Source organism: Cricetulus griseus, chromosome 3 (genome assembly GCF_003668045.3).
Source record: "Cricetulus griseus strain 17A/GY chromosome 3, alternate assembly CriGri-PICRH-1.0, whole genome shotgun sequence".
Lineage (NCBI taxonomy): Eukaryota > Metazoa > Chordata > Mammalia > Rodentia > Cricetidae > Cricetulus > Cricetulus griseus.
In genome coordinates this window covers 3,657,367-3,683,341 of record NC_048596.1, presented here as the reverse complement: position 1 = coordinate 3,683,341, position 25,975 = coordinate 3,657,367, and the positions used below count along the sequence as shown (strand labels likewise).

Below are 25,975 nucleotides of genomic sequence, written 5' to 3'. Positions count from 1 at the left end.
AAGTCACTCTGTGATTGTCTGTGTGTCTACCCATTCTTCATCTTGGTGCCTGAAGAGCAGCCATGTGTTTTACTCTGTTTTTCCAGTAGTTGATGTTTTGGTATGTTTTAGTGTTACTTTTATTGTCATTTAGAGTTCAGGATAACTTTTGAGGTACTCACTTGGTACCTATTTTGAAGATCATTACTTTTCTACTAAAGTGCTCAACTCTGTTATTCAGTAGATTTTGCTTCAGTTTGTGTTGTTAAAAACAAAATTCTTTCCCATCCATCTCACCGTAGGCTTTTAGTTGGCATTGATTTGTCTAATTAATGTGCAGGTCTTAGGCTGAGAAACATTATTTATGAGCATATATTTATTAGGTTTAATATTTTTGTTTGGATGCACAAAATAAAATAATGTGAACACATTATTGTAGCAATAAACTTAAAAAGGCAAATTATTTTCAGTCTTAATACCGTAGCAGACTGCATCCCATAAAACAAGGAGGACACTGAAACTTGAGTGAATCCTTACACCTATTGAGACAGCTCTTTTTTTTTTTGATTTAGATACACAGGCAAAAGTTTTCTTGTTTTGGACTGTTAGGTTCTGTGTTGTTAATGAATTTTTTTTTTTTTTACTTGACTTTTTGAGTGCTTAATGGGAATTTCTCTTTGAGTAGGCTCTGGCCTGTTGGCTTGGAATTGGCCCTGGTAGTGAACACAGTGCCAAGCTCCTTCTAATCCTGAATCTGTGATGCACCAGACACAGCCTGACAGGCAGGACAGAATGTATCTCCTCCCTTTCCTGGGTGATAAAGTAGGGTCTTTATCAGATGCTGGCTCCGGCCGGCATTTTGAACTTCCTGCTCTAGGCATGTGAACTCTCCCAAACCTCTCCCTTGTACGTTTCCCAGTCTTGACTTGTGCATAGAGCATTGTAGCATCGCAAAGCAGACTCACTTATGGGAACAACTTTGGTTGTATTAGAATCTTTAATGCCCAACTTTATATTAGATTGTAGCTTTTACTTTTCTCCCTTGCAAAGTCTAATGCTTACATGGTATGAAGTTGTCTAACTTACACACTTAGGTCTTTTTTTTTTCATATAAAATTAAATTTTGAGCACACAGTAACTTGTTTAGGTGGATCTCCACACATAGGAATGTCTGGCCTGTGTAGCAGACCTAATGGTAGTACACACATGTAAATTGTGAATAAATGAACAGGCGCACGTTGTTGCCGTGTGTGCATGTTCATAGATTAAGACTGGTTAACAAAATGTTTGGAGGTCTTGTGAATCTTGTCAAGTAAAACGATCTGTAAATGAGTCATGGATGTCAGATAATTTCCAAAGCTATGTGGCTTGTTTTTACTCATCATTTACTTTCGTGTATAAATCTTTACTCTGTAAAAGTGGATTCTGGTCCAGTGATGACTAAAGATGTTACAAACGCTGGCAGCTGTACTCTAAGCATCACATTGTCCTAGGACCAGAGTCTGTATCTGTATGAATTACCCGTGTATTTGCCTATTTCTAAGAAGCATGCAAATTAGAAATGAGATGTCATTCTTTTGGAAGTGATTGTAACTATGTTAATATAACTGTTAATCATGTAAGTATAGTATATGAAAACATGTTAAAGATCAGTGTTCAAGAAAATGATGTTATCTGTACCTTCATTTAAAGAACCCCTTTTAAATTTCAGCAGTAGAGGAAATGCATATTCATTCCAGAAAAAGATAGAAAACAGATTAAAATCCCTAATGATTCTCCCCAAAGAAAATTGCCGTTAGTCATTATTATATTGATCTAAAATATGAATCCAAAGGGAATATCCTGTTTTATGATCTTAGACTACCTAGGCTTTCTTCTCCCCTTTGTGATAGAACGGTTACCGGGCCTGATGCCTGCTGGGCATTCGCTGCATCTCTATAGCTGTAGTTTCTTTATTAAGTCAGATTTTAGTGAGTAAATTATACTCCTTTTTGTAATTGGAAATAGCCATGTCATGTTGATACTTTTTATGTCTCATGACACCAGTGCCTTTTTGTGAATATTTGCCCAATGTCTGTCCTCCTCCTTTGGCAAGGCATGTCACTTAAAAGTGGAACATGATTTGGTGCTTTTCCAATCTGATATTTTATAATTAATGATGAGTTAAATGAATCTATGCACGAATCATTAGTTGTTAGTGATATTTGTGAGATTCTGCCAGCTATTTTAATTTTATTTCAGTTCATTGACTTTTTATGTATTTCTTTTCAGGCTTTTTGTAGTTTTGGACTTTAGCATACTGTTGTGTTACTGTTGTGTTGTTTGGATTATTGTGCAAAACACATGGCTGTGACATTCTTTAAAATTTCCATTTTGGGGTGAATTGATGGTCAGGTCATTTTTTTCCTATGCACATGAACAACAATTTATAAAGAAATACTAAGCCCAAAGTATTTTTCCTATTTGCACATCTATACTTTTTAAATATAGTTTTTGATATACATTGAAAACCTATGTTTCCACATTTCATGGCAAACTTTTAGTGTTGATATGGCATGCACTGTATTTCAGTGCTTCCTGCCTGTCCGATACATAGGCAGTGAAGTAGTCCTGATATGAGGATCACAAGTTGATGAAACTACAATATAAATTATAGTGATAGAGATCAAATTTAACATGCACATATATTAATAGATAAGCAGACAAAGCAAAAAAATCCAAGTTCTCCAGAACATAATTAATAGAAATATAAATTATGGTTACATATATTTTAACCATAAAATGTTTTTGTTTATTTTGATATTGTTGTTAAAAAAACATAAACATCTTCAGATGGACTGTATGAAATGGTAACAGTGGCTATCACATCTCTGGATATAGATTGATATTCAAAAGTCAAGAATTCTTCTCTATATAGATTTAGGTCTACCTAGCTGTATGTAACAGTTAAAACGGTGTTGGTTACTTTTATGTATTGGGTGAGACCTGATCACTACAGAGTCAACTCCTCCCTGAGGTGAAAGCTGTAGATGTTTATATGTGTATGGTTTGTTATTTTAGTTCTTACTGTAGCTCTTTTGTTTCACCTTTAGCAAACAATCTTGCTATAGATGTAACCAGATAATGCTTTTCTTTTTAATAATCTTTATATAACTATACTTTCTAAGTTTAAATCTGTAATTTATTCCCTGTCATGCCTTTTATTTATGCGTCATTTCCTTTTAAGATTTTTTTATGCATATGCATGTTTTGCATTTAACTATGTCTGTGCACCATCTGTGTGCAGTGCCTGGAGAGGCCAGAAGGGGCATGGGAATCTCCTGGAACTGGAGTTACCGCCAGTTTGAGCCTCCATGTCAACGCTGTGACAGGAGCCCAGGCCTTCTGAAAAAGTTGACAGTGCTCTTACCCTCTGGGCCATCTCTCCAGTCCTTCTGTGTCATTTATATATTTGTTTACATTTAGCTGTTGCATAGATGTAAATGATTTTAATGTAATTTTATATTTTAATGTGAAAGATGAATATTTCATTTATTATTATCCCCTTAAAAATTATCATTGTATTTGAATTTGAAAAGCATTACTGAGTATACCTTTCCATGAATAATACTGCTTTCCATCCTGTCTTTTGATCTTTATTTTGATGTAAGAGTGATTGATGCTTGTGCTAATTAGTGTTTCTATTGCTGTAGTAAACACCAGGACCAAAAGCTGCTTGGGGAGGAAAGGGTTTGTTTTGGCTTTCAGTTGTAGTCCATCACTAGGGGAGTAAGAGAAGGAATCTGGAGGCAGCGACTGAAGCAGAGACCATGGAAAAGTACTGCTCATTGGCTTGTATGTCCGTGGCTTCTTCAGCCTGCTGTATTTTACAGCTCAGGACCACCAAGTGAGGGGATGGCGCTGTCCACAATGGGCGGGGCCCTCTCATATCAGGCATTTGTCAAGAATCCCTACATTCCAGCATGATGGAGATATTTCCTTCATTGAGGTTCCCTTTTCCCAGATGACCCTAGCGTGTGTCAAGCTGACAAACTATTAATATTCCTTTGTAAATAGTGTGTGTGTGTGTGTGTGTGTGTGTGTGTGTGTGTGTGTGTGTGTACATAGGTGCATGTACGTGTGGAACAGCCTGTATGTCTGTAGTTGTCACTATTTGAGCTGTCTTTGATACAGTAGTTAAAGTGCAGGGCTCAGCAGGCCCTTTGTGCATTCACAAAGTTATTTAGCCACCACCATTTTCAAATTTTGTGTCATCTTCATTCTCTCCAGCTAAGACTTCTGCATTTTAACAGTTGCACCTGGTTCTCCTTCATTTAGATCTCAGATACCATTTTGTGGATTTGTCTCTGTAAATATATCATATGGAATATGTGGTCATTTGTGACAACCTTGAAAAATTTAGTGCAATATTTTAAAATTTTACTCATTTCTCGTGGAGTACACATCAGTACTTTGTCAGTACTTCATTTCTTTCTTTTTCTTTTCTTTTTTTGTTTTTTTTTGTTTTTTTTTTTTTTTTTCAGGGCAGGGTTTCTCTGTGGCTTTGGAGGCTGTCCTGGAACTAGCTTTTATAGACCAGGCTGGTCTCGATCTTGCTTTTTATGTCTGAATAATATACTCCTAAATAAACCATATTTTACCATTCATCATTTGAGGGACATTAGATTATTTTAATTATATATATCATGAATTTGTCTTTCATAATCAATCAACCTTTATATGAATATTTAGGGTTACTCACCAGAATACGTTTTTTTTTTTTTTGTCAATTTGTTATAATTTCTTATTTGCCCAAGTGGGCTGGTCAGCCTCACCTGTGCCAGCCCCCAAGCGGGCGTGGTCAGCATTTCCCCTACACTTCACACCTTCTTTTCTTCATGCATAGGAATGGTCAATATAAAAATACACTTTTAAATTATATCCATCTGTATAAATTCAAAACTTAGGTTAAATTGTAGTCTTTTTTGTTCTGCACTCCACTTAGTGAAAACTGTAGAGCATATTAAGTTGATGGCATCAAGGTCTGTGTTTCTGTGACAGTTACTTAGTTTTTATAACCCCCCCTAAAGATACAGTAATGTGATTTCTGAAATTCCGAGGAGAGATGGAGCATCTCCTGTTTTACCTGGAAAAATTGTGTAGCTGACTGCTTTCTGTACAGGAAACCTGTGCAGTCCAGTTGTTGTTTGTTTAATTTACAGTAAAGTGAGCTTTGTGTTTCATGTTTTTGTCATTTAATGACAAAGATTTGTATTTTACTATACTTGATTAGTATTTAATGATGAATTTAATCCTATGTGCAGCATATCCCACCCAGCTCTTGATTTTCCTAACACTTCCTCAAGTGTGTCAGGACTCTCCTTTCCCCACAGACAGTCTCCTGATTGACTACCAGTTCACCTTCAGCTTGCTACAGGAAGACGACCGCCACCACACCGCTATCAACTTCATCGCAAACCCAGAGCAGGTGAGGAGATGTCTCCTCCTGCGATGACTCTGCTGCTACGCAGGCATCCACTTTTCTGTCACGTTCCCTGTGATTTAACTCCTATGACGTGGAGCAATTCTGTCCAAGTTTCTGAAGCTCTGAAATTTTCTTTTCATGACACTTGGTGATTCTGACAAATGATAACTCAGTGACTGTGAGTGTGTGATCTCCTGGTTTCTAGATCCATATACTTACTGGTTCAGAACATTCTTATTTACCTTGGATTCTTGTGCTTTGCTTGTAAATAAGAATTTTTCCAAATTTTAAGTATATAATCATAAGTATAAATTCTGTTACAAATAAGTATATGAATATATAATTTAAATAGGAGACTACCAATCAAAAATCCAAGCTTGGCAATTCTCTGACTCACAAAGACATATAAGTTTCATGAAAAGAAAACTCCAGAAACATGAGAATTTGAGGCGTGCTGTATCAGACTCACACTCATTTTTCAGTTAAGAGTATCATTGGTTTCCATCGACTTTTGTCTCAATCTAATGTTTTACTGAGTTACACAAATGTCTCCTTCACTATCATGTAATTCTACAAGCTTATGAAGATTAAGCATATATACTACCGATAGTAAATTTAAAAGAGTCCCAAGTTTAACAAAGTCTTGTCCATTTTTTTTCTTTAACCAACATCCTAGACATACCCCTGGTGCTAAGCTTGCATGAGAAGCATCTCTAGGGACACTTGCAAGATTTTCTTGTGTCATCCCTGTTAATTAAGAACAATTCACCCAGGACGATCTCGAAAGATAAAATAACTTATTGATGAAAGCTTTTTAATTTGCACTGGAAAATAGAATAAATAGATCTTTTCTCATTTGTGGGCTTCCAATGTTTTTTTGCTTTTTATGACAGATTTCCATCGTATCTCACTGTAGATTGCCCCTGGTTAGCACTTGGATGTGAACCATTAGAGTGGGCTTCTGTGCCACCCAGTCTCAGTGATGTCCCCCATCACCACCAGAAATCTCTGGGACAGATGTCATTATTTTCTGGATTACCTGTGGTATCACAGCTCTGCATACAGTTCTACAAAAATCATCAGCCCTGAGTATGCTTGGAGCTTTAGTTAAGGTGCTTGAATTTCCCCAGAAACTAGAATTTTGAATTTGTAGAGAAGATACTAAAAAAGTAAGGATAGTTTTATGCTTACACTGACCAATTTGTTATGAACTTTTAATCATTCTCATTTTCATCCCACCCTGAATCATCAAGCACATGATATGAAGAGTTGACTTAAAGAGAAGTTAAGGGCTTGTGCTTTGTCTTGCATACACTATATACATGCTTTGCAGTCATAAAAATAATTATTGTGACGCTGGCGCACATAACACAGACACAAAAACCTGTCCCTTTGTAGAGGTTAGGCAGCCAGTCCTCTTTGTACAGCATCGTTTTCTCTGGGTAAAGACAATGATTAAACAAATGGAAAAGAATACATCTTGAACTACTGATAATTATAGCAAACTACCATTATAATACAACATCCTTAATTTGTATATAATTTGTATATAATTTCTGCTTAGAAATTATATAAAAGCAAAAGGCCAAATTATTAAAGAAGCTAAATGAGGAACTTTGGGTTCATCATATTTTTGTTAAAAAGCATAAACACTGTATGTATTTATTCAGTTGAGTATTTATTTATATCATACACAGTTCCAGATGGTTAATGGACAGAATTAAATCACTTGGTTGATTAATATGCATTTAACACATTTCCATCTTTTTAACGTTAATTGTTTTTCTTGATAGTCAAACAAAAATTTGGACATTTCGATTAATGCTTCCAACAACTTTAATCTCAACATCACATGGTCGGTGGGCTCAACAGGTAAAAAGAATTGTCATGTCTCTTCTACATGTGTTTATGCATGGAGGTTGTTCTGATTTACTATTCCTTTAAGTAAATAAAAGCATACAGTTGTTTTCCCTCACTCTGTGCTTTTACCGATAAAAATAGCAAGTAGTAACTAGAAAGCTTAATACCATACTTCCTTACTCAATTCAAATTAGAAGGCGAACAGTAATCTGCAACACTTAAGTATGGAAAATGATAACGTTATGAAATGCTGTGATTTTAATTAAGATAGATTGGTTCTTTGGTGTCTAAAGAGACTGAGATTTCAATTATTCAATTCATTATTGAAGTTACCAATTTAATTGTCAGCTCCGATATGTACATGAAACAAAAGTGCTCTGCACACACTGATATAGGTGACAAACTATATCTTTTCTGTCTTAGTTCTGGTTGGCATCAGGGCTAAGAGCAAATACATTTTTGTGAGCATGTCTGCCATAATAAAGATCCAAATTGAAATGATTGATTTTTAAGAAATCATGACTATGAGGCAGATAAACTGTGATATTGAATTATCAATGTATCAGGTCATTTTTCAGCACGTTTGCTAAGTGATGAGCGCAGGGAATCTGCATGTTAAGAGTGCACGTGAGCCACTTGGGTAATAGATCATGGGAAATGAATTTAGTCACTCTGTTTACTCATTCCGTTTGTTTTTACTGTTAAGGTGGAGGTCTTGCTAAGGCAGCTGGAAATGCTCTGTTCCATTTGGTTAATTTCACTAAACATTTACCGAGTGCCTGATATTGTGTTTACGAATTGAGCATTTACATAGTCTTTTAAATTGATGGCCTCTTTCTAGTTTTTTAAAAATAGGATGGTTTGATTTGTAGAAAGGCAAATAAATTGATGTTTTTCATTTTTTAATTGGATTAAGACATGAGCAAATATGGTTTGACATAACTTTGGTGGCAAGCAGAATGGCCTCTCCTTCTGGAGCCATATGTGCGCGAGGTTTGTGTGCTGGGGGGACATGCTTCCTTCTTCCTGCATAGGAGTCAGTGTGAAAACCAGAAATGATGCTGCCTCCGGGGTCAAGACTATTACAGAAGACTACCAAGTCTCCAAGCCAGAGCTGGTGCACTGCCGGGGAGCATTTTTAAGTGTGATATTTATACTGAATTTGTTACACTGTATTTCTGGCAAACCTGTATGCAGAGGTGCTCCTGGGCCTCCATGGAGAGCAGCCAGCGTGGCACAGTTTTGGTGATAGTGTTTTTGTGGTTCCAATGTGTAAGACTTTGTTGTACTATATATGCTATGACTTAATAAGGATCTCTGTTTCCTAGTATCAATCATATTTTCTCCATATTCATATTTTAGGAGGAACAATATCTGGGGAAGAGACTCCTATCGTTTCTAAGACAAATATACGGGAATACAGAGATAGCTTTTCCTATGAAAAATTTAACTTCAGAAGCAATCCAAATATCACATTTTATGTGTATGTCAGCAACTTCTCCTGGCCTATTAAAATACAGGTAAGCAGAAGGGCATCTTTTCTAATGATGTTCACATTTTCACGGTGAAAGAACGCTGGTTTGTGCAGAGAGATGGCATGCTTGCGCGTAGTCACTGTCTTGAACAGTAAGACATTCATGGACTCCCTAAGTTTTCATATGTTATTATCTGTGATGAATGAATGATTCCACAAAGACACACGAGTCATGTTCAACCACCTAGAGTGTGGTAAAGGTTTTTAATATGTATCATTTTGTGGAAGATGCCATGAAGGTTGAAACAGCTGTGATGTTGGGGTTTTCTCATTATTAAATTAATGGGGAATGCCTTCATATGAATCAACGTGAAATCATATGTGTTTCAGCAATCTTTACTCTTTTTTTTAAATGCACACTGGGTGTAATTTATCTTTCCTTTAAGAGTTGGATTAACAAGCTCTGGCAGGTACATTTTATAGGACCCCTGACACTTGTAGTTGGTTTCCTCATTTATGTCCTGTATGTATTACATTTTATCTCCTGTTCTTTTATTGAAAATAAATTTTTTTCTGCACATCATATCCTAATTACAGTGTATTCTCTTTTACTCCTCCCAATTCTTCTCCCCTCCCTTTCCATTCAGATCCCCACCCCCTTTCTGTCTTAATTGAAAACAAACAGGCTTCTAAGGGTTAATGAGATATAGTAAGATACAACAAAAACAAACAAGTCGGAATTGGATAAAACAAACAAATAGAAGGAAAAGAGCCCAAGATAAGGCTTGAGAAATAGAGACCCACTTGTCTGCACACTCAGGATCCCAATGAAAACACTAAAATGGAAGCTATGGCCATAGGCAGAGGACCCCTGCAGTCCTGGGTTTGCTTCCTCAGTACCTGTGTGTGCTTTCTGACGTTGACTTAGAGGGTCTTGCTTTCCTGGTGTCATCCATCTCCTCTGGTTATAAACTCTTCCCACTGAGCACTGAGGCGTGGGAGTTGGTGGGGACATCCCATTTAGGTCTTCCACTCTGCTTAGTATCTGGCTGTGGGTCTCAGTGTTTGTTCCCATGTCCTGTAGAGGGAGATACTCTGATGATGGCTGAGCAAGGCACCGATCACATTTCTCTTGCATTTCATTTTCAGTGTGCTCATCGGCAGGCTACTGAAGCCTTCAGATCCATTTCTAGGAAATCTTTAAAAATGTTTTTGTTTTATTGCTAATTTGTACTTTGATGAAATACTTTTTGACATTTGGGATTTATTTACTCCTTTATTCTTGACTAAATTGAATTCACATTAGTTTATTGAACAAGTCATTTATACTAACCCCATTCTAGAGTGTTATGGCTTAAAATCTTTTAGAGATTGAAACAGTAGTAACAATTGTCAGCTTATGTATCATAATTAGAAATGTATCAATGTTTTGTTTATGTTAATTCCTGTGTTGATGTTTTATGAACAGAATGAGTCTGAGTCCGTTTTAAAATCATGTGTTTAATGATAAAGTTTTCATTTGTAATTTACTTTATCACTTAAATGGAAGCTAATGCTTAATGTTAAAATATTAGAGATTACTGTAGAGTTATTCATTCAAACTATTCAAGAGATTTACATTCTACAAAGCAGATTTCTATGTTCATTCAAAAATTTTAGAAGTATCTCCATGTAATTCATACATTTTGATAGTGACAAAGATGTAAATTTAAGACTGACCAATATATGTACTGATCAGATTTTACTTGGTTTAATCAAATTTCAATAAAAATAAGCGCTTATTTGTGTAGCTTACTACACAGTAATTAAAATTGATATGATTGTATTTTTAATCATTTCCTGCTTTTCAATTTTTTGGTTATCTAATTATGGTTTATTTTTAAACCAATTACATAGTTACTTTAGAATGTTCATGAATATTTAATTATTTAAAATTAACTTTCTAAATTAGATTTTCTTTTGAGAATATACTAGTAGTCTAGTCTGTCAGGCCAGAATTTGTGTAGTAAGTATAAATACTTCACTCTTTCAAAGTAGTGTAATTTGGAACATAATTGAGACACATCTGATATATGGTCTAATCTTTATTCATTATTAAACTTGTTATATTTGCCCCAAGAAACATGTTTATTTAAGGGACTATAATACACTTTCAGTTATTACACATAAAATAGTAATATTGAGATTTTTCAAATGATGTACTTCAAAGTCTTTGCTTTGTTTTTATTTTTTAAGTGAACAAGTTACACAGGCTTTTAATTTAGTTCCTTTTAAAGAATTTCTAAAGCATAAGGAATTAAGTCTTTTTTTAATATTTCAGATATGGAAGGAGTTTCAGGGGATGTGGGGGTCTCTGGGAAGGAGAGTGGGGGAGAAAGAGAAAACAAAACCCAAGCCATAGGCTGTAACCTTTTGTATTAGTTTGTAAAAATGAAAAATACTTTCTTATTTTAAAGAGGTAAGACTCCTAAGTTAATCTAAAACAAACAAACAAACAAACAAACAAATACCCCACCCCCAAGAAACCTCAGATGCTAGTAAGATAACACAAAACAGGAATTCAGTAAATTAGCTGCACCGGTTCTAGTCTTTGAATTTGGAGAACAGTTTATTCTCTATGTTAATAGGCTGGAGATAATTCTATAAGTTTGGTAATTGTTAACATTAATCTTAGCTAATTTTACCATATTTAATATGGAATAGTATCAAGTCATTTTAAAGTTCTGAAGGACGATATTTTCAGTATTGACATTTTGAGTTTAGCCATTGATGTTAAAGATGTCTCTGGTGTGCTGTGAAAATGTAAACTAGATTTTTCTTTTCGTTTTCTAATTGTGATAAGTGGGGGCGGGGCAGGGCTGCTTTAAATTTATTATACTCACGTGTCGTCCTCACACTCATTTCAGGATTCTCAGTTGTGGCGTAGTAGGATCTGAAATATAGCTCATATTAGTTTGTGCTCTTTTAGGACTCTCACTTTCTCCTCTACTTATATTTTTAATAGTTATGGTAAAGTGCACGATTTCTAACTGTCAGGTTTAATGGAATTTTGCTCATTCCCAACCACCATGCCAGCCAGGACAGCTGTTTCAAGTCCCTGGAAGGCTCATTCCTGGTCATCGCTGGCTTTCAATACTTCTTAACATCTACTGGGTTTGGTTCATTATTCAGTAAGGGAAATTGGAAATCATTTTGTTTTATATATATCACTATTATATATTAGAGCTTTATATGTTTGTTAATCCCTACAACAAAACTATACATGTGATTTTATAATCAACGGTGGGGCCTATATATTGTTTTTATGTTGTGCCAGTTTTACTGCATCTTTCCCAGCACAGTGGCCCAGGCTGCATCCCAGCAGGGGTGTTCAATTCTTCCTTACCCTCTTCTTCCCTAGCACTCAATTCTTCTGCTTTTAAAGACAGTCATCTCTGGTGAGAGGCAACATCTGTTGTTTGCATTTTACTGAGGACTGGTGATTCTGGGCACCTTCTAACAGGCTTGTTGGTAGTTTGTGTATCTTCAGGAAGGTGCTCTTCTGTCTCCTTTTAAATTTTGCTTATATGGCTTGGTATGCATGTCTATAACCTCAGCTTTGGGAAGTGGAGACTGGAGGGTGGCAGAGTTTGTGGTCAGCCTGGCTGAATAGGGGTCACAGGCCAGCTCCAGAAACAAAGTGATGCCTTGTCTCGGGCATGAAAAATCAGAATGCATTTAACTGCATGCTTTGTGCCGAGCCACATGGCTCCCTTTGTATGTAGGACAATGCCTCTTCCAAGGATAGGAAGTTCTCTCATTCTGTAGTTGTCTTTCCTTTTCTTTATTGTCCCCATTGATGTGGTAGGTTGTTCAATGAATATTGTAGTGAAAAGAAATGCAGCAACATTGAAACATTCTCTCTAGAACTTGGGTTCTCTGTGAAGCTCATACTTGAGCAATGGCAGATGCCTGTTCTTACAGCTCCAGGTGAAATAGAGGAATAGTTCACATTGACACACACTCTCTGCTCTGAGGTCTGTTTTGCTAGAAAACATAGCAACTTCTGGCCTCCTTTGCTTTTGTTTAAACAATAATATATCAATTCCATCTATTTTTAACCTATTTGTACCTTTATATTTAAAGTGCTTTCCTCTTACATCGAATATAGTTGAGGTCCTTCTGCTCTGATTTCTTGGGTCATAGTCTCATGTTAGCCCATGCTGACCTTGGATATTTTTAGTATAGGAAGGTGACCCTGACAGGTCATTCTCTGTCTCCACCTCCCAAGTGCTGGGACTATAGGTGTGCTGCACTGAGCTTGTATGCCAGTTCCTTGCTCCTGCCAAGTCAGCAACTGCTGCCACCACAGCCACCTCTGCCTTCCTCCTCCTCCATTTTCCTCCACCCTCCTCTTCCTCTTTCTTCCCTTCTCTTCTCTGCTATGAAATGATTTTTTTTGTGTGTGTGTAATATAGGAAGTGGAGTTCATTTACTTGAGAACTATATTAGGGAGGGTTCTCTAGAGGAACAGAACTTATAGAATCTATCATCTATCAATTACCTATTTATCTATCATCTATCAATCATCTATCAATCAATCATCTATCAATCATCTATCTATCTATCTATCTATCTATCATCTATCTCTCTACCATCTCTCTATCCATCTCTACCACCTACCTAAAGGGGATTTATTAAAATGGCTTACAGGATGTGGTCCAGCTAGTTGAAAAATGGCTGTCTATCAATGGAAGGTCCCAGATTCCTATGGTTGTTTAGTCCACTTGTTCCATGTTCTCTGTCTATGCTGCCAGCAGAAGCCCAGAGTAAATGTGGATCTTCCCGCCTCAAAAGATCAGGATTAAAGGTGGGTCTTCCCACTTCAAATGAATTAGTTAAGAAGTCTACCCAGCCTTGGGTTTTAGATAATTCCAGATGTAGTCAAGTAGATAAATAGCTTATTTCAACTTGACACACAATAATTAATGTCTTCTTATGTCATACTTAATTTCTAAATGAAAAAAATAACTAGGTAGTAATTACACCTAACAAGATATAACTCTCTATGTACAATTGCAAATGCATTATATGTGTAATTAGTTTGTAATTACAGCTAACATGGTGGTACTGTCCCTTGTACAATGTCAAATGCATTATAAAATTTCAAATAGGTAGCAATGCCCCTTGAGGGTGTGTTGCAGGTGACCCTGCTCGGACACCCCTTGGGGGAGGGGTGAGAAGGGGCAGCACCAACGACTCAGGCAAGGGGAGTCAGTGAGTAGCAGAGCGTGCTGCAGGCTTGTTTACTAAGGAAGTTAGACCTGCCTTTATACCCCCTCCCGAGGTCCCAGTGACTCAGGCGGCTCACTCTGCTGCGCTCTCCTTTCCTCATTGGTGTCTTTGGTCAGGTCCCTTTAGTCAGCAGTCTCTGGGCGTAGAGGCAGGCTTGGCTCAGGGAGGAAGTGCCTGGTGCACATGCTCATGCGCACAGGCCTGGGCACCTGGGCAGGGAGCCTGCAGCTTGGGTAGAATCTCAAACTCAAATGTGATAATCACTGATATTCTTTTAAATGATGTTACGTTACATGATAAAGCAATTGAGGAAAGAAAACACAAATATCTGCACAAACACATTCTTAACAAAATATGACACACTCCTATAAATTATAATCCTGCAACTATTCACATGGCTTTAGCTTATATTTGTAACTGCCTTCCTCTCCTACCCATTCTGTGTTTCTCCCACCCTCTGCAAGCACTTCAGCAGGTCTTGGGTTTTTTTTCCTGGAGAAGTGACCCATACCTTTGTTCCTGATGGTTCTGGGCCCTTGGTTATCTTTCCTGGATTAGGTTGATGTAGTTTCCGTGGACTGTGTCACCAGACATGGGAGCATCAGGAGATGTCTTAAAGAATTTCCTCCACACCAGACAAAATCTTTCTCACCTGTCAGCATAACACAAATGGACTACTGAATGTCTTGTTTTTCGGTGGCATGAGGGGCTGTGTGTAATCACTTTCCCTTCATTTTAGAAGGGATCTCTCTGCATGCCCCACACAACGGGACTCCTGAGTATTTCCCTGAGGTCCAAGACCCTTGAATTTTGGTTGGGTTTATTTCCCATCCTCTGATTCACACATGTGTCACCAATGAGTTCACAGTGGTTGTTACCTTCTGCTCACTTAGTTCAGTCAGCACAATGCCATGAGTATAGCGGACCCCTGTGGTGTCTTCCAGAAGGGACAGGGTGAAAGAGATAAATCCTGGAGGTAAAACAGTAGAGGTATGCTGTTGGTGTTGCCAACTGAAAGCAAATTGCTTCTGGTGAGTCCTTGTGGACAGGCACCAAGGAAAGGGCATTTGATAGCTGAGTAGCAGCATACCGTAACTGAGGAGGCATGTGAATCTGCCCAAGTGAGGAGCAGCAGTGACAGTCACTTCCTGATTCAGTTTGCAGTAGTCAGTTGTCCTTCTCCACAGCCCATCCATCTTCTCCACTGGCCAGATAGGAGAGTTAAAGTTGGGTGTGACAGGAGCCACTGCCCCTGTGCCTCTCAGGTCCTTGATGGTGGCACTGATTTCTGCAATTCCTCCAGAGATGGGATACTCTTGGCTGCACTATTTTCCTTGGCAGAGGCAACTCTCAAGTCTTTCATTTGGCCTTTCCAACCATAACAGCTCTAGTTGTTCATCATAGTTCACAGGTGAGGGAAGCACTGTGAGAATTCTGCTAACTTCTCAGTGTATCTCTCCCAATTATACCTTCTGGGGCTAGGGGTGTAGCCAAAGGTGAATTTGGGAACCAGTTGGACCTCCTGTGAGTCAGACGTCAGCTAAAACTCCTCCAGTCACCCTACCTCCATATGCTCCTACTTTAATGAGGACGGCCATGTTTTTTGGTGTCTCCTGGGATCAGTGTCGCTTTGGAACCAGTATCCATAGAACCTGGAGAGTCGCTTTTTCCTAGATGGCAGCACACACATTGACTGCACTGCCCTCAGTCTATTCTTCTTTCAAACACCTCATGATTGCTTTGAATTCCTCCTACTTTCTGACAACATGGCTTTGAGCATGGCCTCTTCCTCTGCTGTGAGCATCCTTCCAGCCGTTTCTCTTTACTGCCCTCATTTTCACCCTTTAGTGTAGTGTGCAAGTCACATCAGTTCATACTCCAGCTCAGTCCATAATTCAAAGTGTTTCAGGGCTCCGTGCTCACCATTGAATGGCTAAGAAGACCCTCTCAGATCCCATACTGTGACACGCTCTTACCGTTCTTCTCTGAGGTCTTCCTTGCATTCATGCTATATTTACTTCAATTTCTGGGAAAGGCTTTATTCAGTGTGAAGCTTAGGTAGTGCCTTTTCTTTTGCTCTTCTTCTTTGTCTTTTATTTTTACTTCCCTTTCTTTTTCATCACCTTCCTGTATCTGTAGGTCTGCTGTAAGCTCATTAGATCAAGCTTAAACTCACCATCAGCTTCTTTTCAGACTGCTGTCCAGCTCTACTTGTGGAAACTCTAGGGCCGATATCTGAGTCTGGTCCATGGACCTGGTGTCCAGAACATTAGACCAAGGCACTGCTTGGTTTAAGAAGTGATATGTTGACAGCAGATTGAAAGGCAATACGAGGACATTAAAAATTCCATTCAAGCTAAGTTGGTCAAAGGAAGTCACATTGTCCAGCATAATATAAATAGTGAACATTCTACTTCAAGGAGTACAGGAGTACTTGCTGAAAATTAATACAGTTTATCACACTTGCTATCACAAAATTTTATTAAAAATTTAACAAAGGATTGCGTTACTGTCCCTTAAGCCAGAATTACAAAGTTTCTGATCTACTTTTATTGCTTTTGTTCTCATGGTGGAAGTAAAATTATAAAAGACTCTTATCAAAATCATATGAATATTTTTCCTTCTCTATTTTAATAGCCATGTTTGATTATAATAGTAACTACTGTCAAAATAGATGTGTTTTTGTGTTTTCGAATGCAGTTTATTATGGAAAATAATTCATGGAATATTTTCCACGTATAAATTTCCTTTGTCGTTAGGATGTCATAAAATAGGCTACTCTTTCCTGCTATGTGTCTTTGTTTTATTGGTAATCCGCTTCATGTTTCTTATGTTTGCTGTTTGCAATAAAAGTCATGGTATTTAGGTCCTTGGAGTCTCAAAATGATAGGAAAAATATTTTTTTAGTAGAAAATGTGAAGACCTAGTTTGCCAAATACACAATCTCTGTGTATTCAATGTATATAATGACTCACAAATATTGTAAAACCACTGATTGACTTCCTCAGATTTCATAATTAACTTTCTCTTTTGTTGTTAGTTTGTTGGCTTTTTGAGACAGGCTTTCTCTCTGTAGCCTTAACTGTCCTGGAGCTCACTCTGTAGACCAGGCTGGCTCCAAGCTCAGAGATCTTTGCCTGCCTCTGTCTTGTCAGTGCTGGGATTAAAGGTGTGCACCACCACTGCCCTTGTCCATGATTAAATTGTCAAAAGTAAGATTAAAATTAAAGGCATGAAAGCAATGGAAAGAAAAACAAAACCAATGCATTTGTCCATAAAGGAATATTAATGTAGATTTTGTATCAGGAACCTTGGAGACCAGAAGGGAATGGCACATTTGTGGTAAATAACAGTCACTTCAAATTCTGTGTTCAACAAAATTGTCCTTCAGGAATTTGGTGCATTAAAGTTATTCTCAGAAGGAGGATAATAACATTGCTTAAATAGAGTGAGGATACATAAGTGGCCAATAGTTGAAACTGAAGAAATGCCATCCCATTTCCTCATTGTATATGACAAAGAGGACTCTAACAAGATCTAGACCACTTGTAGATACAGATAATCTATAGCTATATATGAGAATACATTATAATATGACTGTTATTAATTTTAGCATAGGGATAATTTGAAACTTTTTAGCAAACTTTTTTCCTAGGAGACCACATTGACAAGCAATCTGGATGAGAGACACTCTAGTGTAGACTGATCCTGTAGAGTGGCTTCCCTAGTTTAGTGTTTAGCCCTGTACTCGTACATGTTATAGGAATGTTACCCTTGAACTAGTGTGGCCAAGGTGTGTGCTCAGTGTCAGCATGCTGTTTTTTTTTTTTTTGTTGTTGTTTTGTTTTGTTTTTTTTCTGTTGGTCCTAGGCTTTTGAGGCTGCAGTTGGAGGTGTTGAGCCCTCTGTGAACTAACTCTGCTTAGATATCAGTACTCATTCTTGAGAATTCAGTGGTAATGAGAGCGTGAATACTGTTTGAATGTATGAGTCATTCAGTTGACTTGGTCTGGGGAGAAAATGAGGAAAAGACAGTCATACAAACACAAGTAGAGCAAAGCTGGGATCAGGTCAGAGGGGCCCTTAATTATTCAGCAGCTCATAACCTCAGCATCTTTATTGTGGAGACAAATGGTGAGGGATTGACTAGTCTGCTGTGAAATAATCTTTTTGTACACTGTGAAGATGTGTCACTCGAATTGGTTGAATAAAATGCTGAAGGGCTATTAGCTAGGCAGCTTTTTCAGGGAGGAGAGGATGCTGGGAAGAAGGAGAAGTTGCTAGCCCAAGCAAGCAGGCCATCCTGGACAATACAGAGATGAGGTAATAAAGCCACACGGCAGAAAGTAAACGAATAGAAATGGGTTAAGTTATAAGAGCTAGTTAGAAACAAGCCTAAGCTATCAGCTGACCTTTCCTAATTAGTGCTAAGTGATTTGGGAGTTGGCTGGCGGGACAGAGAAAGACTAGTTACATATGTTGTCCAACGTGGGGCTGAACCCAGGGCCCTGAGATTCACAGTCTCATGCTCTACTGATGGCCAGGACTTCAGAAGGGCCCTGAACTTTCCCATCACACAGAGGCTGGGCAGTTGACATAGGTAGTTCTCACAGGATGTGACCATTATCCCAATTTTCTCAGGGGCCCCCAAAGATGCCAGAACCCCCAAACAACTGGAAGCAGTCGAGAGAATACGACACTCACATTCCCGTGACGTGGGGTGGGTGGTTTTTGGTCCTTCAGTAGGTTATGGAAGTTTAACATTACTTATTGGTGTTGGCTACAAATTGTTACTTGTTATGTTCAGGGGAAAATCTAAACAAAAGAGATTATGTTCAGAGATGTCATTCTGAGAAGAGAAAAGAGATTGATAATGGATTTTTGTATATTCTGAGAAGAGAGATTGATAATGGATTTTTGTATATTCTGAGAAGAGAAAAGAGATTGATAATGGATTTTTGTATATTCTGAGGAGAGAAAAGAGATTGATGATGGATTTTTGTATATTCTGAGGAGATTGATGATGGATTTTTGTATATCCTGAGAAAGAGAGATTGATAATGGATTTTTGTATATTCTGAGAAGAGAAAAGAGATTGATAATGGATTTTTGTATATTCTGAGAAGAGAAAAGAGATTGATGATGGATTTTTGTATATTCTGAGAAGAGAAAAGAGATTGATAATGGATTTTTGTATATTCTGAGAAGAGAAAAGAGATTGATAATGGATTTTTGTATAATCTGAGAAGAGAAAAGAGATTGATGATGGATTTTTGTATATTCTGAGAAGAGAGATTGATGATGGATTTTTGTATATTCTGAGAAGAGAAAAGAGATTGATGATGGATTTTTGTATATTCTGAGAAGAGAAAAGAGATTGGTGATGGATTTTTGTATATTCTGAGAAGAGAAAAGAGATTGATGATGGATTTTTGTATATTCTGAGAAGAGAGATTGATGATGGATTTTTGTATATTCTGAGAAGAGAAGAGAGATTGATAATGGATTTTTGTATATTCTGAGAAGAGAAAAGAGATTGATGATGGATTTTTGTATATTCTGAGAAGAGAGAGAAAAGAGATTGATAATGGATTTTTGTATATTCTGAGAAGAAAAAAGAGATTGATAAAGGATTTTTGTATATTCTGAGAAGAGAAAAGAGATTGATGATGAAGTTTTGTATATTCTGAGGAGATTGATGATGGATTTTTGTATATATTCTGAGAAGAGAGATTGATGATGGATTTTTGTATATTGATAAAAATTTAAGCTTATTTTTGTTAGAACGCACAGGTATACAGGTCCTCTCCCTTCAATTCCCCCTTTAGTCTAAAAAAGGATTTAAACTTGAAACAAAACTAAATTCTGTACAAAATGTCTTAACATATTTAAGAACATACATCATCACACATAGAGAGAAGACTTTACCCAGTAAGATGACTTGTGATATACAAATTATACATAAGTTACATCATACAAGGATCTATAACAGTGTAAATTGTCTACAGTCAATAATCACTAAGGTGAATCTCAAGGAGATACAATAATCTACCTATATCTCATCCTAACCATATCTAGGACCTAAACTCAGACATCCAAGCCTGAACACCTCCTTCCAAACCCAACCCTAAACGATTGAAAACTAACCCTACCCAGGCGTACATTATCCTTAGTGTCAGCAGTTTGGGCATGGTCAGTGGTACAGGTTAGTATTAACCTACAGGCTAGTATTCATTATAAACCACTTAGCCGAATGCTCAGGTCTCTTATTGGCTAGCTGTCTCATGTTAGCCCATTTCTATTAATCTGTGTATCTTGGCTTCCTGGAGTATGCCCAGGCGTCCTACCTTCCCTGTAGTTACATGACACCTGTCTTGTCTCTTACTCTCTGCACTCCTCTTCCCAGCCTTCTCCTAGTGTGGTAGCTCTGCCTATACCTCCTGCCTGTCTTTGGTGGAAACAGCTTTATTCATCAACCAATAAGAGAAACATACATTCACAGCATACAGAAGGACATAACCCATCAAGTCCTTGAAATCTATTCTGAGTAATAAAGAAATATTGGTCATCCATAACAATTAAACTTAAATTCATGTTAAGTATATTTTCAAGGTCAATGGAGAAATATTTCGAATAGATGATCTTCAAACTCTTTAGTGACCTACAGAATATGGTACTTAAATGTTTTGATAACATAAGGCTTTTCATGACAGTGAGACAACATCTGCTCTTAGCAACACCAACCTACTCCAAAAGAGGACAATGGACATTGAAGAAACTCCTAGAGTTTACTGTCGTTGTGACAAAAGCTAGCTGTTGGGCAAGAAACTGCCCTTGCCTCTGCTACTGATAATAAGCTGTCCAGATTAGACAAGCAGGAGGAAAAAGAAAGTGACTGCCAAGACAGAGTAAAACAGTCCTTCAAAATACCTTCTTCACAGAAAAGTCTATCAGATATTCTGAGTCTGTAGGCTGAAAATGGATGCTCCAATATTACAGAGGAAGCTTGGGTGACTGTTCAAGAAGCCAGATGTCTCTGTCATGTCTTAGTTTTGGAAGTTGCTTTCTCTGTACTTCCTGTTTCCTCAGGTAATATCTTTCTTGGGTCTCTGATGGAGTTGAAGAGTAGTTATTGTTTCCCTTAGTCATGATAGAAAGACATGAAGAACAAATTTTGGATTCACGAAGACAAGATAGATAATGCAGTATTTTCTCTAAATTTGTCAAAAGCATATGGACTGGGCTTTGTGAATTTAATCATTACTTCATAATTGTTCTATTGTATATAGTTTTATAGTATTAGAGTTAAAACCTTTCCTTTTTTATTCAGACAAAAGGGGGAAATGTTGTGGGATAATCTTTTTGTAAACTGTAAAGATGTGTCCTTGCCAAAGTGCCATCTGATTGGTTTAACAAAAATCTGAATGCCCGATAACTAGGAAGGACTTTTTTGGGTACAGAGGACACTGGGAAGAAGGCAGCGGAGATCCCAAGAGTCATAGAAGAAGCAAGACATGCAGAAGGAGAGGTAACAGCCACGAGCCAAATGGCAGCACATAGATCAATAGAAATGAGTTAGTTTAAGATATAAGAGCTGTTGAGAAAGAAGCCCGACCACCGGCCAGGCTTTCCTAATTAATAACAGGTCTCCATGTCATTATGTGCTATCTTGTGGCCCAAAGATAAAACTACCTATGCTAGTCTCCACAGGAGGTTTTGATAGGGAGCATTCTCAGGTTGTAAACATCCAGGAGGAGATGCTAGTTTTTGTACACTCATCTACTGTTTATAAACACTCAGACTCAGCCCCCTAACCCTCATGGGAAACTTTGAAACTGCCTTATGTCAGATCCATATAGGTAACAGCTTTGCCAGTTTTCCATGGGTCTGAGTCCTTGGTGTCCCTGGCATGGTGGCATCCGTATTTACAGTACATAGTCACTCAAGATTTCACTCACGCAGGGCACCCTCTGCAGCCTTGACATGTAAGTACACTGCAGGTCCAGAAGCAGAAATGTGCTGAAGTGTGGGTAGTAGCTGTGTGAGGTTATTTCACCAACTTTGGTTACACAGGAAAGTTCCAGTGAGATTAGTTCTCACTATTGAAATTTCATTAAAATGGTTTCTTTCCATAAAGCAGATTTTATCACAGCTGTATTGTAAAATGTGTTTCCATTTCTTATATGTCTTGTTCTTTTTCTCATTGATATCATTACATATTTTCTTTTAATCATTTGTAATAAAAATCATCCTCTTGTGAATGATACATTAAACACACTGTTATGGTGACGTAGAATCCCAGTGTGAGCAAAGGTTGTATGGTTACTATTCAATTAAAAGGCCAGTTTTGCCTTTTGCTCTGAGCATTGGTGTTGCCAAAATTTGCTGGCTGTTTTTGTTCATGAAATTTGAAACACAGTGATTTTAAGCTGTAGTCATATTGTAAACACTATACCAAAAATTGTATGACTAACTACAATACTTTTCTTTAGCTCCCTATTTGTACTTTAAAGTTAGGAATCATGTAAATCTTACACAAGTATAAATTATTCTAGAAATCAGTAAGCTATTTTATCTTCATTAAGTGTTTAGTATCTATAAGAGTAGGCAACTTAAGTACATATCTGTCTGTACATACTTAATTAGATTTAAATTTCGTCATTGAGACCCACTGCAATTGTATTATATGAATTTACTTAGTCATACTTTAATGTAAAGCATGACGATTTTAAATAAGTATTCCTCGTTGTCTTATGAAATACTTTATTCTGTGAAAATCATATTGAAATTCCTCTAAAAATGTAAGAGTGAGTATTAGGCACATCGCAGGTTTCTATGGTGATTTTACTGGTAATCTGGTAACTAAACTGAGTGTTTCCTTCAGAATGCTTGAAGTCATGGTATTGCTCTGATTATCATGACTTATTTTTAAGTGAGAGACTTGTTTTAGCACCACTGTTTTGTGTGAGGTATAGTATACTATATGAAGCAATCTTGACAATAAAAAGACATATTACTATAGCTGCAGTTGTAATAATTTGCTCCAAATACAGAAGGAGCATGTTGAGCTCCAGTAGTTTGTATTCCCCAACAATACTGCTGCTAATCAACATTTACATATCACAGTTTAAATTAAATTAAATCAGACTGCTTCTAAATTACCTGGTCCTGAGTAAATGAGTTCTGGTAATTCACTATTAAGTCAATCTGCAAACTGATGTCATAATTTAGATTTTATTTTTTCTATCTATGAGAATGATGTTAGGAATCTTTCAATTTGAAGTTCTTTTAATTCCCATCCTAGAGAATTGCTGTCTCTTCACTCATAATGGTTAAGTTATACACAACAAGATTGGGAAAGATCCGTACCCCAAGCCTGATTACTGGGATTTTTTATCACAACGTGTTAGGTAACATTTTGAATATAGAACATGAACAGTTTCAGAATGAGTAGAACTAAAAGTTTCTGAGTTAGTAGGATCTGACATCAAGATTTTCCTGATAGGTGTGTGTCTTTGAAATGTAAGATTTGTGATCCAGTGTGCTAATAAATGCCCATGTATGAAGACTCTAGGATGGCATATAAGTCAGTCATCAATCTCATTATCAGGGGAGGGCATTTAAGGTCGCCTCTCCTCTGTTGCTTAGATTGTTAGCTGGGGTCATCCTTGTAGATCTCCAGACATTTCCCTAGTGCCTGATTTCTCTGTAAACCTAAAATGTCTCCCTCTATTATCTCCTTTCTTGTTTTCTTCCATTCTTCCACCAACTCAACCTTCCTGCTCCCTCATGTCCTCTGCATCCCTCCTCTTCTCCCCTTCTCATTCTCCTAGCTCCCTCCCCCCTCTTCCCGTGCTCCCAATTTGCTCAGGGGATCTTGACCCTTTCCCCTTCTCCAGGGGACCATGTATGTCTCTCTTAGGGTCCTCCTTGTTTACTATCTTCTCTGGCAGTGTGGATTGTAAGCTGGTAATCCTTTACTCTATGTCTAAAATCCACATATGACTGAGTACATACCATGTTTGTCTTTTTGTGATGGGGTTACCTCACTCAGAATGGTTTCTTCTAGTTCCATCCATTTGCCTGCGAATTTCAAGATTCCATTGTTTTTTTCTGCTGAGTAGTACTCCATTGTGTAAATGTACCACGTTTTCTCTATCCATTCTTCAGTTGAGGGGCATCTAGGCTGCTTCCAGTTTCTAGCTATTACAGATAGTGCTGCTATGAACATTGTTGAACAGGTATCCTGTTGTATGAATGTGCTTCTTTGGGGTATATGCCTGAGAATGGTGGAAGTGGAAGCAGACACCCACAGCTAAACACTGAACTGAACTGGAATCCAGTTACAGAGAAGGACGAGTGATGAGCAAAGGGGTCCAAACCCGGCTGGTGAAACCCACAGAAACAGCTGAACTGAACATCTTGGTCCCCAGACTGATAGCTGGGAAACCAGCATGGGACTGATCCAGACCCCAAGAACATGGGTTTCAGTGACGAAACCTTGGAAATCTATGGGGCCTCCTGTAGTGGATCAGTCCTTATCCCTAGCACAGGTGTGGACTTTGGGAGCCCCTTCCATATAGAGGGATACTCCCTGAGCCAAGACACATGGGGGCATGGGGGTGGGCCTAGGCCCTATCCCAAAGGATATGACACACTCTGATGACACCCTATGGAAGGACTGGGGAGCAAAAAGGGTTCCTGATAGGTAGGGTTTTAGTTGGGGGGGGGGTAGTAGCGGAGGAGGGGAGGGAGAAAATGAGAGGATCTAAATAAAATTCAGTAAGTATGAAAGTCTCAATGAAAAATAAAAAAACAAAACAAACAAAAAATGCCCATGTGTATTAATTCTAAATTGCTACAGAAGACACGACAGTTAAATTATTGTTAGTGATTGTGTTATAAATTATAGCATTTATTATAAATTATAAATTATGAGCTACAGGAAGTTTTTGTTTATTTTTTAAAAATGATTTTTCTATTTTAGCTTCAGGTCTTTAATTTTTTAAATCTGAGCTGCTGTAAATTAAGAAGAAGCAGTGAGTGTGTTCACTAGAAAATGTAAATATGAGTAACCATGAGAAATACTTAACAAGATAAACTCTCCAGAGTAGTGGGTATGTCTGGTTCTGTTAAAATCTAATGTTCCAGAGTGAGAGGAGCAAAAACAGGCAAGGGAGCTTTAATTTGTAATAACAGAGTTGGAATCTTAAACAAACAAATAAGCCCAGATCTTTCTACTCAGAAAGCTGGAAGTATTTACTATCTAGCTCTTGGAAATAATGCTCCACTCCTTATCTACAATGCTGTTATTATCTAGAGCCTAGTCAATGCTCTTCTTTCAAACCTTGGATGCCTTTGTTAGATAAGGCGGCTGAAGTGTAGAATCTGTTTCCCGATGTAAGTGCCTTGCCAAGAACTTTTTCAACTTTTATATCTATGAGACAAGTCTTTGTGAGGATCCTCCACTTTCTTAGAGTAGTGGTTTAAAGAATTGCTAATTGCCCTTTAAAATTTAAATTCATTAAAATGTCAATATATTTCCCTTAACTGTCTGTATAATCCTATCATATTTTTGTTCCTTTTATATTTTCACTTAAAGAGCCCCTATAGTTTTTATATTTTAAGTTATAACTATTATTTTATAATTTTTGGCAACATTTTAATCCAAAAATAATTTTTCATCAGATTAAATACTTCATTGCCTACTGTTGAAAAATTAGTTCTTTTTGTTTGTTTTCAGTAATGCCGCAGTAAATATCTGGGTGCATTCTTTTTTTTTTTTTTGTTTTGTTTTGTTTTGTTTTTTGAGACAGGGTTTCTCTGTGTAGCTTTGGAGCCTATCCTGGCACTTGCTCTGGAGACCAGGCTGGCCTGGAACTCACAGGTATCCGCCTGCCTCTGCCTCCCGAGTGAGTGCTGGGA

General features: G+C 37.5%; 1 protein-coding gene across 1 annotated transcript in view; it reads left to right on the top strand.

The window, feature by feature from the left end:
* Nucleotides 1–25,975, top strand: part of LOC100764329 (attractin-like protein 1) — a 542,646-nt gene that overhangs the window by 138,197 nt on the left and 378,474 nt on the right. The window contains 3 exon segments of the mRNA XM_027406896.2: nucleotides 5,352–5,446; nucleotides 7,237–7,315; nucleotides 8,666–8,823. Of these exon segments, the coding sequence (XP_027262697.1) occupies nucleotides 5,352–5,446; nucleotides 7,237–7,315; nucleotides 8,666–8,823 (332 nt within the window).